The 16,707-nt window shown below is 47.4% G+C and overlaps 2 protein-coding genes across 8 annotated transcripts in view; one reads left to right on the top strand and one right to left on the bottom strand.

Annotated features, from left to right (window-relative positions):
* Positions 1 to 3,716: 3,716 nt before the first annotated feature.
* RGS9BP (regulator of G protein signaling 9 binding protein) lies at positions 3,717 to 4,967 on the bottom strand. Its single transcript, XM_082677912.1, has one exon. It carries the CDS (start codon positions 4,873 to 4,875, stop codon positions 4,162 to 4,164), a length of 714 nt encoding a protein of 237 aa, XP_082534038.1. The 5' UTR covers positions 4,876 to 4,967; the 3' UTR covers positions 3,717 to 4,161.
* A 969-nt stretch (positions 4,968 to 5,936) lies between these two features.
* Positions 5,937 to 16,707, top strand: part of ANKRD27 (ankyrin repeat domain 27) — a 53,905-nt gene continuing 43,134 nt past the window's right edge. For 4 of the 7 annotated variants that reach the window (XM_082676171.1, XM_082676168.1, XM_082676172.1 and 1 more), the window contains exons 1-3: positions 5,937 to 6,064; positions 13,573 to 13,710; positions 15,165 to 15,296. In XM_082676171.1, the coding sequence (XP_082532297.1) occupies positions 15,195 to 15,296 (102 nt within the window). In that variant the 5' untranslated portion in view covers positions 5,937 to 6,064; positions 13,573 to 13,710; positions 15,165 to 15,194. Of the gene's footprint in view, positions 6,065 to 7,548; positions 7,645 to 13,572; positions 13,711 to 14,936; positions 15,010 to 15,164; positions 15,297 to 16,707 lie in introns of those variants that run through there. The other 3 variants (XM_082676169.1, XM_082676170.1, XM_082676174.1) reach the window with 3 other exon arrangements.

Here is a 16,707-nt window from a genome sequence, read left to right on the forward strand (position 1 = left end):
GTTGAATAAACACTAGGCTTTCTTGGACTCAGACTTAAGAGTCTGAATTTAAATTCCTAATCTAATTTAAACACTATAAGTAAGTAGCATTTATACAAATTTGCTTTTAAGTCCAGACACTAATTCTGATGTGGACTAAAATTGCAGTAAGCTTACTTCATTCTGATTTTTAAAATTCATATGGAATTTTACCAACAGACTAATTTTAGACAAACTAAGATTCCATTTCCATATGCACCAAAACCAACAATGACAACCCCCTCCCCACCAAACCCCCAAACAAAACAACCCTTTTTCGTTTAACTGCATTCTATTAAATGTTTTAAGCCCTGGTAGGGAACTTTGAGTTAATCAGTTGCCCCCCCCCCCATTTCAAAGATGAGGGAAGTGAGGCACAGGGAGGTCAGTGACTTGTCTGGGGTACTCAGAGAGAAAGGCAGAGCCCTGCCCATCACAGCTGGTCCCACGTTGCAGGAGGAGGCATTCCCCAAAGGAAAGCAGAGGCCACTGCTAAAGCACTTTTGTTTCTTAGCCTGCCTTGCAGGATCACACTTTGGGGCTTGTACCCTTCACAAACATTCATTACAGAACAGAGAACTGCATTCTGAGAAGTAACTGTGTAGCTAAAAATGTATCAATGTGCACATTGAAAAGGAAAATGCAGCATGATCAGGGTCCTCATGCAAACTAGAACTCTCTTCAACCCAAATGGCTTTTTAGTCATTGGACAGCACACATCTCTTATGTAGCTTATTGTAAACCTTAGGTAAATTGTGAAGTTTATGCTCTAATTTGACTTACCAAAAATATTTTCCCTTGTGGCATTTAAAAGCATACATTCTTAGAGAACAGGAAAAAAGAATTTGCCAGGCATATTTTTCTTCTACAAACATTATCGTGTTTTCTGTTTTTTTCTAATAGGAATAGTTGAAAGTTCCCGTGATAAGTGCCTTGGCATTCCAAGTTCTTGTCTTCTCAGTATCAGATAAAGCTGTGCTATTTTCCTAAAAGAGAAGCCAGCCATGTTCTCTCTTACAGGTATTAACTTTACAAGAGATTTATAATAGCACTTAACTTTTGAGGTAAATATCTATCCTTTAACTTGTACCTTTAATTTAGGAAAGTAGACTCTAACACTGACCATTATCATATATACCCTATATTAAATATTTGTAATTTTTTAATCACTTGTATCATGGTATAATATCATAACAAATATTTTTAGAAAATTAATGACTTTGATATCCAACATCTACATTGAATCAGGCTTCTACCAGAAAGCAACCTCTTGAATTATACATAGAAATGACAGCAGGGAGATATTGCTGTTATTGAGCAGCCTATTGCTCAAGCAGAAAGTGATTTTGCTTACATCATATAGCAAAAGTCCTATTAGGCAATGTTATAACTCCAAATAATGCCAAATATTACAAATGCTTAACATTTTCAAAGAGTTGTATAGGTTAACATGTCCACAGGATAAATATGTTTATTGTAATTCAGCTTTTTTGGTGTGTGTGCAATACTTTATCACTAAGTTCAGTGAGCAGAGGATTCTCAGAATCAGGTACACATCTGATTGCACATATAAGTAAATACTCAAGGATGTGCCAAGTGGGTGGAAAGAGCGAAAACAAGAATTTTGCTTGTCCCAATTGATCTCTATGGATTACACAACTTCCATGCTTGATCTTAGCCAAAAGGCAGAGAAGCAATGGATTACACAACTTCTGATGGGTTGTTTCTTTAATACATTCTGATGAATCATGACCCAAAACTCGTTGATAAGGACAAAGAATCACAGTTTTAGAGACAACAGAATATATTTAGGGATATTTTCCAACACTGGGTCACAATATGCCCCAGCCTCTTTTTTTTTTTTTTAAAGATTTAATTTTATTTATTTTTGGTTGCATTGGGTCTTCATTGTGGTGCGCGGGCTTCTCATTGTGGTGGCTACTCTTGTTGCGGAGCACAGGCTCTAGGCGCGAGGGCTTCAGTAGTTGCAGCACTCGGGCTCAGTAGTTGTGGTCCACAGGCTCTAGAGCACAGGCTCACTAGTTATGGTGCACGGGCTTAGTTGCTCCACAGCACATGGGATCTTCCTGCACCAGGGATCAAACCCGTGTCCCCTGCAATGCAGGTGGATTCTTATCCACTGAGCCACCAGGGAAGTCCCCCCAGCCTCCCCTTACCTGAAAGAAATGAGACTTTGGGGAAGGTGACAGAGATTCTGTGTTGTGTTGCATGTGGGATGAGGAAGAGGGGAGTTAGGAAACTTTCTGTGTCATTTCTGAAGGTACCCTGGGAAGGCAGGTGTAAAAAGAATTTGACATGGCCCAATTCAGTCACCCAGATCGGATGAAGCAGAAGGAGTTCCTTTTATTAGTTATTGTTATAGAACTCTTAATCGGCTTAAGACTTCTGGGTCTTTTAAAACCATTATCACAGAAACACACAAACAGATCCTCTGCTTTCACTATCTACAGTACTGGAATCTGTGTGCTCAGGAGGAGTGGGAGTGGGAGTGGGTGATCAAGGCTGGGAGAGGGTGGCCCGTCGGACTGGGTGCCCAGACAGCACTACTGCTGCTATTTGCTTCTGACCCTTGACCCTCCAAACTGCCCTTGTGAAAACTTGCCGATTCCCTCCTCCTAGTCCCCTTTCTCACTTCTGGGGTGAAAAAAAAAGAGAAAAAAAAAAATCCGTGTCACTTTTCAGCCAAACCAATCTCTGGGTTTTATTCCAAACTACCTTCAGAGTTAAACGCATCTGTTTTCTCAGCCTTACTTCCCCAACAAGGCTCTCTCTGATCCACAGGTGGGAGCTCAGTGCTCAGGCAAATTCAGGCAGTGCTCAGGCAAATTCTAGCCTGGGACCTAAGGTGTTTACCACATTTCCTTATTTACTGCCACAAAGAGGCTAGGGCCACCTAACTTCTGTCATCTACATCTGTGGTTCCAGTAGTTTATGCTATGATCTCCTGCCTTAAGAAGATAGATTTTAAAAATAGGTGGAGATGTATGTTTAGCAATCTAAGTATATAAGTAAAGACACTGTGTATGACTCATTGGCACCCGTATGAATTCGTGGCCAAATGTCCTTTATAAAAAAAACACAGCTTTGACAGTACACAATGTGGCTACAGGATTTTTCTAACAAATGATTTTTTTTTAAATCTCCTTAAATTTGAAGTTAAAGCTGTTATGTTCTAACCCAGTCTCAGGGCTAATTGGCTCAAGACCTCTGTGCCCAGTGATGCCCCACTTGACCCTCTCAGGGGGCAGTGTCCAGGTCAGGGAGCTGTGCAGCTCCCTCCAAAGCCAGCTCTCCTACTGGCCAGCAAGCAAATTCCAAGGGATAGATAGGATTAAGGGCTCCAAAGAGGATTCCCCAGCCCTCCCCCAAAGGAGGATAAAAACTCTAGTCTAGTTCTGGAACAAAAATAAGCCCCAGCTAAGGAGAAAGTGCCTGTTTAGATAGCCAGTGGCCCTTCCCAAAGCTTGCACCCCTTCCAGACTGACTGGGCAGAGCCCTTTTCAATAGGCAAGGGTGTGCAGAAGTGTGTAATCGTGTGCTAAAAGAAAGCACGTTGCATGAACTTCTATTTGCACACTCTCCTAAGCTTAGGCCCCAAAGGATTAAGGTAATAAAAACTGCTTACCTCTTATTGCAATTTGTTTTCTCGTCTAGAAAAGAAACCCAACACACACACACACAGGCCAAAACACACTTCATTTCACCTCACCCTCTTTCCAAACTGCCCCACTCGGAGAATGGGAATCACCGGCAGGGGTGGGGACACCAAGCTCAGACTCAGTGTAAACACGCCCCGGCAGCACAGGCGGTATTAACTCGGAGGAATCTCCGCTCACTACGAATGGTTTTCTATTAATAGGGGATAAAGCTCCTGCGTACATTAGCGGTAATGACCCGGTGGCCCGCGCAAAATTAACTCCTCCCGGGCCATCAAGAGGAAGCCATGTTCTGCCCAGGCAGATGTGTGCTTGAAACGCGCGTATAAACATACACGTACACACGCAGGGTTTTAGAACCGCTCCCCTTAAACATGCCAGATCCCACTCTCATCCCTAGTCCTGGCGGTTGCAGATGTTCTCCGAGGGGTGTCTCCGGGTAGCGAGGAGGTCGTTCGCATATGGGTCAACTCAGCTTCGCCACACACACGGCCAAGGCCACAGCCGCCAGCAGCACGGCGCTGAAGATGGTGGCGGCCAGGGCCTTGCTCGGGTCGCAGGGCCCCATGCGCTGCTCTACGGACACACAGCGCATCGAGGAGACGCCGGCGCTGGGCCTGGCCAGGAGCTCGGCGCCTGCCGCCTGCCGGGCCTGCACCGTCCAGCGGGGCACGTTGACCTTCATCTCCATATCGTGGATCATCTCGCCCACCTGAAGGATCTCCCGCTCCAGCTGGTGAAGGTCTTCCACGTCGAAGCCGCGCTCCGCCTCGTGCCGCAGGCTGCGGGCGCTCAAGGCGCGCGCCGCTACGTTCGCTGCGCCGCCTTCCACCCCGGTACGCACGAGCGGCCGCAGCGGCTTATTCAGCGGGAACTCGGTGCCCAAGGTCAGCGCACGCCGCATGTCCGCTTCCAGCAGGTCCAGGCAGCTAGAGAAGGCCACCCAGAGGCGCTCGAACTCGGCACGTTCCTCAGCGCCCAGGCCCCGGTCGCGCAGCGGAGGTGTCAGTCGGCCGCGGATGGCCACCGCCAGCTCTTGCGCCTTCTGGCGCGTCTTCTGCAGCTCCTCTCGCAGGTTCTGCGAGTCCGCGGAGCCGCCGATGGTCAGTACCAGGTGGTGGTAGCATGCAGTCGCCTTATTGAGCGCGTCCAGTAGTGCCTTGCACTCCTCCTTCGCCATGGCGCTGCTCTCCGGCGCAGTCCGGCCGCCTGCGCCCCTCTCAGCCTCACGCCCTCAGCGCAGCAGGACACAGCCAGCCCCGACGGCGTCCCCTGGCCAGGCGGCCCGAGCACTCCTCATGGCCTGAGAGGAGCTAGCCACTGCCGCTGCTGTCTACAGAGCCGCTCAGGATCCACGACGTGCGCTTCCGCGGACTCGGCGCGGAGAGAGAGCCCCGTTAGCTGTTTCCCGTCCCCTCGTCCATCCTCCCCAGGTGCGCTCCTAGTCACACGCCGAATCTCTGCGCAGTCCTCGCCTCCACGGTAGCCACCCGCGAAGCCCAGGTTGCGGTCGCCATCCTCCTCCGGTGCAGTCGCCAGGGCTAGCCGGCCGCGGAGCCGCGCCCTCCGCCTTAGCTGCTGCCAAGGGCGGCCGGGTAGGGTTTCTTAGGATCCGCCCACCCCCTCCCGTCCTCGCTGGGCGCTTTCATCCCCTGGACCAGGGATAGGCGGGGCCCCACGCGGGAGGTCACGTGTAGGTCCCCCATCTCCCCCTCCGCACCCCATTACGGTCTGGAATATTAGCGCTCGTCAGATCCAATCCTCTGTTTTACGGAAGGGGAAACTGAGGCTCGATAAAAAAAAAAAGGGGGCTAAGATCACGCCACGTCCATGCAAGTGAAGGGGCTAGAACCCAGGTACCCTGACTCTTAGACCCTGCCAGCGACGGGAGTGGTATGCCTCGTAGGATTGGGCACCTCCGTCTCCCAAAACGAGCAGTAAAGGGCGATCTGCGGGGCGGGACGGCTCCCAAAATCTCCCCTTCCTAGACCAGCCCGCTTTCCAGCAACAGAGCTTGGACCCCACCCCTTGGATCAGATCTGCTCTCGGCCCCGCCCCCTCCCGTTCCGGGCACGCGCAGTCGGTGGCTCTGGGCTGGTCCAGCCTGAGTAGGAAGTGCTGTGTGCCTCCTGAGCCCCACCCCCGGCTGGGCGGACTCAATGATTGCTCTGCGCACGCGTCACTCTGAATAAAGACGACCTCTCATTGGGCTGACCAGAGATCTTGAGGCGCGGCTCCGCCCGACGGGGGTGGGCGGTGGAGCAGATCTGCGGCGTTGGGGTGGTGGGCCTGAGGTCTGAACCGAGGGGCCGGGAGGGGGTCGGCGCCGCTCTGGGAAGAGCGGGGAGTGAAACTATGTAGCCTTTTAAGTAAGTGTCCTCCCTCCTGTCTCCTCCCGTGCCCTCCTTCCCTCGGGACTGCTGCGCCTCGGGGCCCAGAGGCCGGGCGGGGCCCCGGAGCTGGAAGGGGGAGGGGCTCTTTCCTTTCCTCAGCCGGCGCCCCAAGCTGGGCTGGCGGTCTCCGGGCGGCTTCCAGGGCCCCGGCCCATCGCCGGGTGGACTGCCCCGCCCGGGCTCTCCGGCTCCTGTCCTCAGCCGGGCTCGCTCTGCCCCTCTGGTGTGTTTGCGGGGCTAGGGGTGGGGTTGGCGAAGCATGTGCCCTCTGACTCCCGCGGCTTCAGGGCAGGTCAGCAGGTCCGGAATCCCGGGAGCTCAGACTTGGGGCAGCACTGTCGTTCACGGGCTGGGTGGCCTCCGCGGTTTAAGGGAGGCCTGGCGGGGCGGGTGGAGGGGAGGGTGGGGGTGGGGGTCCGGAGCATCGGGTCGAGCTGTCGTGGTCCCCGCGGTAATAAAAGCGCGGGGGAGAGAGGAGGGAATCCCTGCTAGCCTGCCTCTCATGGGGCGGGGTCTCGTCTTCCTGCTGGGTAAAGATTTCTCCAGGAAAACTATGAAGCACCAAGAGGTGTTCCGGACTCTGGGTCTGTTCACTTCTTTTCGTTGAAAATGGACTGCCCGTAGGCTCGAGAGGAAGGCCGTGCCGCTCTGGCCGACTCTGGAGGTGCTGGGGACGTGGGCACTCGCGGCCCGTGCAGGGCCACGGGAGCAAGTGGCGCGTCTTCATTGAGGATTTAGGACATTCAGGGAATGAGGGGCAGGGGAGACTGTAGGGACTACTAGTTTGCCATGCGAGCTGGAATTTTCCAAGTCTGTGGGTTTTAGGGAGAGAGGCCCCTATTTTGATTAAGTCATGTACCCTTCCACCAGCCCTAGAGAAGAGCGACAGATATTAGCGGGATATTTACATTTCCAGGCCGCCTTGCCGGGCCTGATGTTGAGGCAGCCCCCCGGGGTCCAGAGCGCTAGGTTCAGGGCTCGTTCTCACTCAGCAGTCTGTCCTTTAATTGGTTGTTTCACTGGTGGTTTGTGGCCAGGGTTGGGTGGTACTCTGGCCCTTGGCCATTCTCTGAGGTGGAGGGTCCCAGCCACCTATGGGCCAAATGGGGCCTTGACAGAGGAAGAGTAGTTTTTAGGACAAAATCGGTAAAAGAAGGGAGAGCGCATCTCTTTGGGGAGCTCTGGGGACAGCAGACGGAGATGAAGCTGCAGAGGTGGGCAGGAGGCCAGGAGTGAGAGACCCTCCATGCCATGCAGAGAAGTTGAGAGTTAATCTGGTAGGGAGTGGAGGGGAAGTCATTGAAGAATCCTGCACAGACTTCAGTGTTGGAAAGATCACTTTGTGTCTTTCAGGTGGACAGGTCTGTGGTGAATCAAGAGGCAGGGCCTGTCGGCCTCAGAGGGAGAAGTGCAGGATGGGAGGAGACACAGGTACTTCTCAGGAGCCCTAGTGGCAGGAAAGCAGTTGGGCCGTTGAAGCTGGGTGGACACCTTGGGTGAGTTCTCCTCACCTTGGCTTGTCACCCGAAATAATCCCACCTGCCGGGAGAGCAGCAGTAAGTGTCTGCATAGAGCCTTGGGTCAAGGTTTTGATTGTGCCTCCTTGTGGCTCTTGGACTGTGTTGCCCTCATGAGGGCGGCTGCTGGGGCTTTGCTTTTCGCATGTCTGCCTCTTAGTTAGTGTTTCTGTCAGGGCTGTCCCTCTGTTTATGAAGTGCCGGGATTAGGTGGGTGTCCAGTAACTTCCTCCTTTCCTAGGGGAGCAGGGGAATGTGACCATGCGATGATAGGTACCAGATCTAGAAAGGATTCAGACCCCAACAATTGGACATGATTTGTCCTGAGGTTGCTTCCACATCCGAGAGACACTGAGCAGTGGTCCTTGGACTTCCTGCCCTCCTGCCCAAAATACTGGCAGGGACGTGGGTGCTGGTGGCTCTCCTGCAATTCTAGGAGCAGGGTGATGGAGTGGCATTCCAAGGGGCAGTTATGCTCCTCCAAACTTTCCCCGCTCTGTGAGTGGTCACAGCCCTCTTCCAGCCCTGAGGCCTTCTCTCCTACCGTGATCCTCCACATTCCAGCAGTCATTGTGTTTAGCCAGCTCTGAGCATGTTCATTTTTCTGGCTTTTGGCCAGTGCCTGCAGGACCGCCTGGGGCCAGCCCCTCACCCTCCCCTGCGTCTGGGCGGTGGATTTCCAGCTTCTGTGACAGATGATCCCTTCCTGGGAGCTTGATCTTTTTCTAACACGTCACTATCATTTTGTTCAAGTGGGGCCAGCAGTTACTGCATGCCTGCAGTGAGCCAGGCAGCGAGGCTGCATAGTGCTTTGAAGAAGAGCTTTGAGAGACATATGGGCAGGAGCCATAGACATTACAGGCCAGAAGGACACAAGTGACGGTAGTGCTACACGTTACATCATAAAATTGCTTCCATTTGGTATTAAACATAGATGGATAAAAAGTTTTCCCTTTTGGCCTTTTCCTTCTGAGTCACAAATTAAGCCAGTTGGAGAATATGCCTGGTCGGGGTCTTTGGTCAGAGCCCTGGCAGGGCAGGAGAAGCCACAGCAGTGAGATTTCAGCAGGGAGTGCATCTCTGGGAGGTGCAGACTTTCCTGGGCTGGATTCTGCTGAGCCAGCCTGCACGCTGTCACCAGATGGTCCCTGACAAGCCAGACTCATCCGGGCTGGCAGGACGGTTGAAGACCACAAAACCACGAGTGCACACCGCCTCCTAAAATGCCCAGAACCGGTCTGAGGCCTCACTTGGCGGTCTTGTTCAGAGTAACCTCAGATAACTCACATGCAGGGTTATTTGGTATCTCTGACTGACTTCACTGGATTTTCTATAAATCATCCCATCATTTGCACTTAGGAAGGGGTGGAATTTTTTTTTTTTTAAGGAGTTTTATATATGAGGATTCACATGTCTTTCCAGTTTTACAAGGAAAAGTCAGTTTACTTTACATGTTATTCAATATTTTAAAATATGAAACCAATTCTTGCAAGTAAACTTGTCAGATTATTTTAAAGCACGTACCCCTATATAAGAATTCAACTCTGGCATTAAGCATTATTACATATTTTTAACACTGGGACAGAAAGGTCGAGAACAGTGCTGGACAGAGGTCTCTGAATCCCTACTCCTGGACAGAGGATCCAGTCATTGGCATCCAGGAGACTGATGCCCAAGAGAGAGCAGATGACTTGGATTGAAAACCAGCCAGCTCCATCTCATTCACGAGCAATGCTTGCTGAGAGTCTTGTGTGTTTACACCATTCATGCAGTTGAACTGAATGTTTTAATGTGGCATTCAGGGCCCTTCCCTTCCCATGCTGCCCCTCTCTGACCTGCTCTGTTTGGATTCTTATTATTTCTCAGAGCTCATTTTCACATCTAGTCAAAAAAAGTTTATTCTTGAGTTTTCTTTGCTCACCAGGAACGTGTTCCCACCTCCTGACCCTTTGGCCCTGCTCTGGTCCCTGCCAAGGATGCCTCCCACACTCCCCACCCCAAACCCTTCCCTGTTGCTCCCTTCTCTATCTCGTCCTTACTTCTCCTGGCACTGTTCTGTTTTTGTTTTGTTTTATTATTATTATTTTTTTTAACTCTTCTTGCTTCCCAGTTAGGTGGTTAGTTCCTCCATCAAAGCCCATCTTGGGGGCAGGGGTGTTGCTGCTCTGCCAGCATCTTGTCTGAGGAGCAAGGAGGAGTGTCCCTTCCCAGCTTTAGTCTGACCTTGTCGCATCCTGTTTCTCATGTGGTTTTTATGTAAGGCATCTTTACTTTTGTGCTCCGCCATGTAGAACCAGCTGTGTCGGGAACTAGGAAGAATTTTGTTTTCTTGTGACTCTGTCCTAGCAAAATTATATTATCCAGTTGTTCTGGTAGAGACTCATAAAAGGATTATCTGGGTTCCAGTAATAATTGAATTCAACAATTCAAATACCTGAATGGTTGCAGAGCTGGGGCCTGTGAAGGGATTATACGTAGTCATTTTCATGCTAGGCTCTTCTCCCTAAGAGGATCTGCAGGGAGCTCAGGGGCCTTCTTTAGGCAGTCCCCAGGATGGCCTGCAGCTAAGACAGCTCAGGCTGGACCAGACCAAGGGAATTTGATGCTGAGCCTGTGTGGCTGTCATGGGGACTTTTCCTTTAGGAGAAATGAAGTGTGGAGTCTGTGCATCTGTGGCTCATGAAATAACCCCTAATCCAGGCATAATTATTTTACATGATGAATGTAGTGGTTAAAGGGATGGGTGTTAGAATAAATTCTGACATCTGTCTAACCTGGAGTTGGCCAGCTGACCCTCAGTTTTTTCATCTGTGACGTGGAGCTAATGATACCTATGGTTATTGTGAGCATTAGTTATAGTTAATTATCTATAGTTATTGTGAACATTAAAATGGGATGAGGATGTATAGATGTCATCACGGTGCCTGACCGAGGATGCTCTCAAATGGTGGCTGTTTTTAACATTAGCTATAAGGAATAGAATTCATAATGCACTTATGCATACTGTTCTGGTGTTTTCCCAAAGAGGTGTTTGGGAATACTGTTACATAATGAGAAAGTAATTCAGTTTTTCACTCATATTTCATTCATCTGATTGTATCAAGGGTAAGTTTACTTGATGCTCTTTAATAGTTGCTAATTTTCTTCTTTTAATGAAGAGAAGAGGCCTCAGGCTCAAGTTCAGAACCTTTGGCAGGCAGTGGTATGTAGCCAGATTTTAAATAATGTCAATTGGATATATAATTTTTAATTTTAAGATGATCTTAATGGGAAGTGATACTATTTTTCATTTAAAGTAGTAATAAGAGTTCTTTTACAAATAAATTTTAAGTGGGAGAAGGTGTTTAAAGGAAAATGTCAAACTTTAACAATAGGGCCATTGTGTACAAGTGTACAGGTTATTTATTGCACAGGTGTCCTGCCTGGGGGAGGAGAGGTGTTGGCAAACTAGGCTGATATATATAGCCTATGAATTGCTTACTAAGCCATGTGCCGTGGCACAGGACTGTACCTACTGGGAAGATGGGGTGCCTTTTTGTAATTCTCACAAAGGCACCATGTGGGCTAGCAGAAAGTGGCAGTACATTGGTGTGCAGTGTAGCAAAAATAGTGAAGGTAGCATGTAAATGGGAATCCTGCAAGACAGGTATTCATATTCTCCATTGTACAGACTAAGATGGAGGCTCGGAGAGGTGAAATGACATGGCTAAAACTCTGACTTCTTTTCTGTGCCCATTTTTCATATTCCTCTCTCACAGTTCAGTAAAACCACACTGATGTATGGTAAGGGGAGCAGACCAGGGGCATTGGAGGCCCCATTCACAACAGGAGCAAATCTATACAGAATATATAAATAATGTCTAATAAAAGTTTTATATGACCTATGATCTTTAATGAAGAAAATTTAATTGGAGGACATAAAAGAGGATGAAGGTGGAAAGACATACCATGTTCATGGATGATAAGATTCGTTATTATAAAGACGTTGGCTCTCCAGTCCATAAATTTAGTACAGTTCCAATAAAAATCCCAATAATTGATAAACTGACTCTAGTTCATGTGATATCATAAAGAATTAGGAATAACCAAGTCATTTTGGAGAACAAGGGGAGAGGCCTTCCTCTGTGAGATGTCAAGGCTTATTATGAAGCTGTAGTCATGAAAATGAATGTGGTCTAGCCCTTCCGCATCCAATGTAATAGCTACTAGCCACATGAGGCTATTAAGCACTTGAAATGAGGCTAGTATGAATTGAGTAAAATACACATCAAATTTTGAAGAGTTAGTAGAAATAAAAAGAATGTAAAATATGTCAGTAATTTTGAAGTATTGATCACATGTTGGAAATGTATTTTGGCTGTATTAGGGTAAATAAAATATATAATTTAATTTCACCTTTTTAAAATATGGCTACTAGAAAATTTTAAATGACATGTAATTATGCATAATGTATATGTAATTACCTTTCTCACATAAATTTATTGGATGGCGCTGGTCAAGACCATTGAAACAGAATAGAGCCCAGAAATAGGCCAAACATACATGGGAACTTGGAGTATGACAAAGGCAGCATTATCAGCTAGTGTGAAAGGGATAAAATATATAAAAGAAGACAATGGGACAGTTGGCTTATGCTCTGGACTGAATGTGTCCCCCCAGCCCCAACCCAAATTCATATGTTGAAGCCCTAATCCTTAATGTGATGGTATTTGGAGATGGGGCTTTGGGTTCTAACTGGGGTTAGATTAGGTCATGAAGATGGGGCCCTAATGATGGAATTAGTCGCCTTACAAAAAGAGGAAGAGACAGGAGAACTCTTTCTCTGCCATGAGGATACAGTGAGAAGGTGGCCATCTATGGTACAGGAAGTGGGCCCTTACCAAGAACCAAATCTACTAGCACCTTGATTTTGGACTTCCCAGTTTCCAGAACTGTGAGGAATAAATGTTTGTTGTTTGAACCCCCCAGTCTATTGTATTTAGTTATCAGAGCCTAAGCAGACTAAGATAGCTTACCTTCAGAAAAAAATTAAATTAGATGCCCAATTTATAGCATATATAAAAATAAAGATGACTTGAAGACCTAAAAATGAAAACCTTTAAGATTCTTAGAAATTACAGGGACTATTTTTGTGGCCTTGGAGTTGGAAAGGATGTGGTTTCAGGTAGCCTTTGCTGCATAACCAACCAGCCCCCAAATTAGTGACTTAAAACTGCTACAATTTATTATGTCCTATTAATCTGTGGGCTGGCAAGGTGGTTCTGCTAGTCTCACCTGGGCTCACTCATGTGGTTGCATTCAGCTGGTGGGTTGGCTGTCCTCACTGGACTACCTGGGCCTCTCTCTCCCCACATGGGTTTTCATCTCATGGGCTTCTCCATTGCATGGTGGTCTCAGGTTGCCGAACGAATGAGAGTGAAGTTTGCAAGGCCTCTTGAGGTTGATACTCAGAAATCACAGAGCATCAATTCTGTCTGTTGGTTAGTTAAAGCAAATCACAGGGATGGCTTAAATTCAAGGGGCGGGGAAATAGGCTCCACCTTCTCAGGGGGGGAATAGTGAAGTCAGTTTACCAAGGGGCATGCCGAGATGATAGATAGGCTTTCCTTAGATCCCAAAAGCACCGACCAGTAAAGGCAAAGACGGACAAGTTCAGTCACGTTAAAATCAAGTACTTTTTGAGAGAGTGGCATTGACAGACATACACTACCAAATGTAAAATAGATAGCTAGTGGAAAGCAGCCGCATAGCACAGGGAGATCAGCTCGGTGCTTTGTGACCACCTAGAGGGGTGGGATAGGGAGGGTGGGAGGGAGACGCAAGAGGGAGGGGATATGGGGATATATGTATATGTATAGCTGATTCACTTTGTTATACAGCAGAAACTAACACAACAATGTAGAGCAATTATACTCCAATAAAGATGTTAAAAAAAAATCAAGCACTTTTATTTCTGAAAACACCCAGTAGGAAAAATGAAGAAACAAGTCACAGATTGGGAGAAGATATTTGCAACATCTTTTGGTGTCCAGATCTGTAAGGAAGTACCAATCATAAGAAAAAGGCCAAGAACCCATTAGAAGAGTGGTCAAAAGACATGATAAGGTAATTTATAGAATGTAAGGAAATGATGTTCCACTTCATTAGAGAAATGAAAATTAGAAACAGTGAAATACTATTGTATACTCACTGGCAGAAATGAACTAGCCTGACGTTACTAAGATGCGTTGGCTAGGATGTGACATGAAGAAGGGAAATGCTCATGGACTTTGCATGGAGGTTGGAAGTGGTCCAGCGTTGTCAGCATCTGGGGAAGGTGCAGGTGGATGCATGCCGCAGTGTCTCTCCTAGCAACATTCCTGGATATGTGCTCCAGGAACACATAAGGGTATAAGAACGTTCATTTTAGCATTGTTTTTAATTCTGAAAATGTGGAAGCAACTTAAGTATAGGATGTTAGATAAATAAATTGTGTCATGTTCACTTAATACTGTACAGCAGAAATTAGTGAATGAATGGGAGCTGTATGGATCAGCACGGCTAGAACTTGAAAACATAGTGGTGATTGAAAAGCATATGTTCCAAACTACTTGTAGTGTGATACCATTTATGTAGATTTTGGAGCGCATAAAACAAGACTTTAGGACTTCTCTGGTGGCGCAGTGGTTAAGAATCTGCCTGCCAATGCAGGGGACATGGGTTCAAGCCCTGGTCCGGGAAGATCCCACATGCCGTGGAGCAACTAAGCCCGTGCGCCACAACTAATTAGCCTGCGCTCTAGAGCCCGCAAGCCACAACTACTGAGCCTGCGTGCCACAACTACTGAAGCCCACACACTTAGAGCCCGTGCTCAGCAACTAGAGAAGCCACCACAATGCGAAGCCCGTGCACCACAACAAAGAGTAGGCCCCGCCCGCCACAACTAGAGAAAGCCTGTGCACAGCAACAAAGACCCAACACAGCCAAAAAATAAATATTTTAAAAAACAAGATTTTATATTATTTATGAATACATGAGTTTAAAAAGGAGTACAAACATGAGCAAGAAGGATACAGAAACCACTTCAGGATAGTGGTTGCCTCTGAAAGGGGAGGAGAGAATGGGATGGGGAGGGGCACATGGGGGATCCAGTCTACTCTGATATACTTTATTTCTGAAAAGAAAATCTGAGGCAAATACGGCAAAGTGGTTAAGATTCGGTAATTCTGGGTGGTAGATTAGCATTATTACTCTATGGTAAAAATATTTCATTAAAAACATGCATATCTTTAAGATGTTATAATTTGGGTCATGTATGATGTTCTAAAAACAGCCATTTTTTACTTTTGCAGTGACTTGGAGTCAAGAAGATTTTCTGAGCATAATTTATACATTTAACCTGTAAAAAAAGTCATCTTGGAATTGGTGGGTTATCTTTGATCTTTCCCGATGGCGTGTTAGGTCTGTAGTGTAGAGTAATATGTGTCAGGGATGCTTTTTAGAAATTGTTAGATCAGGACTTTTATGTGTTAGGTCATTCTGAAAGTGGTCATTTACTGCTTTTTCCTCTCTCGTCCCAGGAGACTCTTTTTGCCCCATCTGAAGTCCATATGGCTCTGTATGATGAGGACCTCCTGAAAAATCCCTTCTATCTGGCTCTTCAAAAGTGGCGTCCTGACTTGTGCAACAAGGTGGCCCAAACCCGTGGCATTGTAAGTGCATCGATCCCGAGGGTGGTCCTTCTCCATGAGGCTTGGACCGAGCAATGCTGACAAGGCCCCAAATATGGTAGACTTCAGTTAAGGTTAGAAGGAGTCAGGTACAGGCCTGCTAAGTGCACCAAGCCCCAGACCATGCTCGGTATGTGAATGAGCAGAGAGGGACCGCCCCAAGCTGCTTCCTCCAGGCAGCCTCCTGGGACTGCACCAGCCCAGGGTGTAATCCTTTCTCTGAACTCTCAGCCCCTGTTGTCACTGGTCTCACCTCTGTTTCTCTTGTTTCCATGGGGACCAGGAGGGCTTCTCCAGGGCAGAAATCGTATTCCTCCTCGTTTGTGAGATGGGTGCTCACTCCCATAGGATAAGGGAACGTGTATACACACACATGTATGTCACCTTCAAAGGCATTTCCTAAAGAGAAAGGACCGAGAGAACTTTTGTAATAGGGGCCACAACCTCAGAAGCCTACAGGAGCAGCCAGGGAACAGGAGCAAGAGAAGAGAGAGAAACCATAGTCTGCTGCCTGGAGGGAGGGCAGGCCCTGTGCTGCAGGTCTTTCTGGTTCCCAGATTGGTGAACTTGGCAGGCACCTTACTTACACCGTGGGACACAGCGAGCTGGGTGCCTTTGTGCCACCCATCTGCCTTGGGCCCTCTTCTTTTTCTACGTTGTCCTCTTCTCCTACTTGTGTTCCTGCTTCTCTTGCCATGTGATACGATCTTAGGTGTGTCAGGTGGCTGAGGATTTGAACCAATGGAGAAATCAGTTAACTCGGGTTTCTCTGCAAGCTTGGAACTGGCTTTTCCCCATACCCAGTCCAACTCTCTACCCTCAGAAGCCTGATTTTTTTTCAAGTCCCTTCTTGTTTTTATGATTGGTTTTGTGATTAATATCTTTTTCCCAGAATTTTTTTACTTTGGATTTTAGAAGTCATAAACTTCATTATAAAAAAAACTAGAGAGTAGAGCTGTTTCCAAAGAAGAAAATAAAAATCTCATAAAGCTCACCAGAGGCATTCACTGTCATCCATTCATTTCACAGTAGCTATTAAATGCTGCTGTATGCAAGGCACTATGTTTGATGTGGGGATTCAGCCAAAACCATGAATAGGCGTCATGATCTTTACCCTCATGGAGCTGAAATTCTAGTGGGAGAGATGGTCACACTGTGGATACATATTGAGTAATTATGGTAAGTGTCACAGAGAAAAAGTAGAGGAAGCCAAGCCATCATGTTAAATGGGAGGGCCTGACCCAACTTGGGAAATACTTCCTTCCCATCTTTGTTCTATGATATTTAAAAAAAATGTTGTCTAGATAAGAGTGTGTCATCATATGTAACTTTCTCTTTTTAAGATGCTACACTGTGGACCCGCAGTTCTTTCTCAGGAAGCCCTGGGGGACCT

This window comes from Grampus griseus (genome assembly GCF_964374135.1).
Source record: "Grampus griseus genome assembly, chromosome: 19".
Taxonomy (NCBI): Eukaryota; Metazoa; Chordata; class Mammalia; order Artiodactyla; family Delphinidae; genus Grampus; species Grampus griseus.

Excerpts from the sequence above, each read along its gene's own strand:
- RGS9BP (XM_082677912.1), bottom strand. The coding sequence starts at position 4,875 with ATGGCGAAGGAGGAGTGCAAGGCACTACTGGACGCGCTCAATAAGGCG.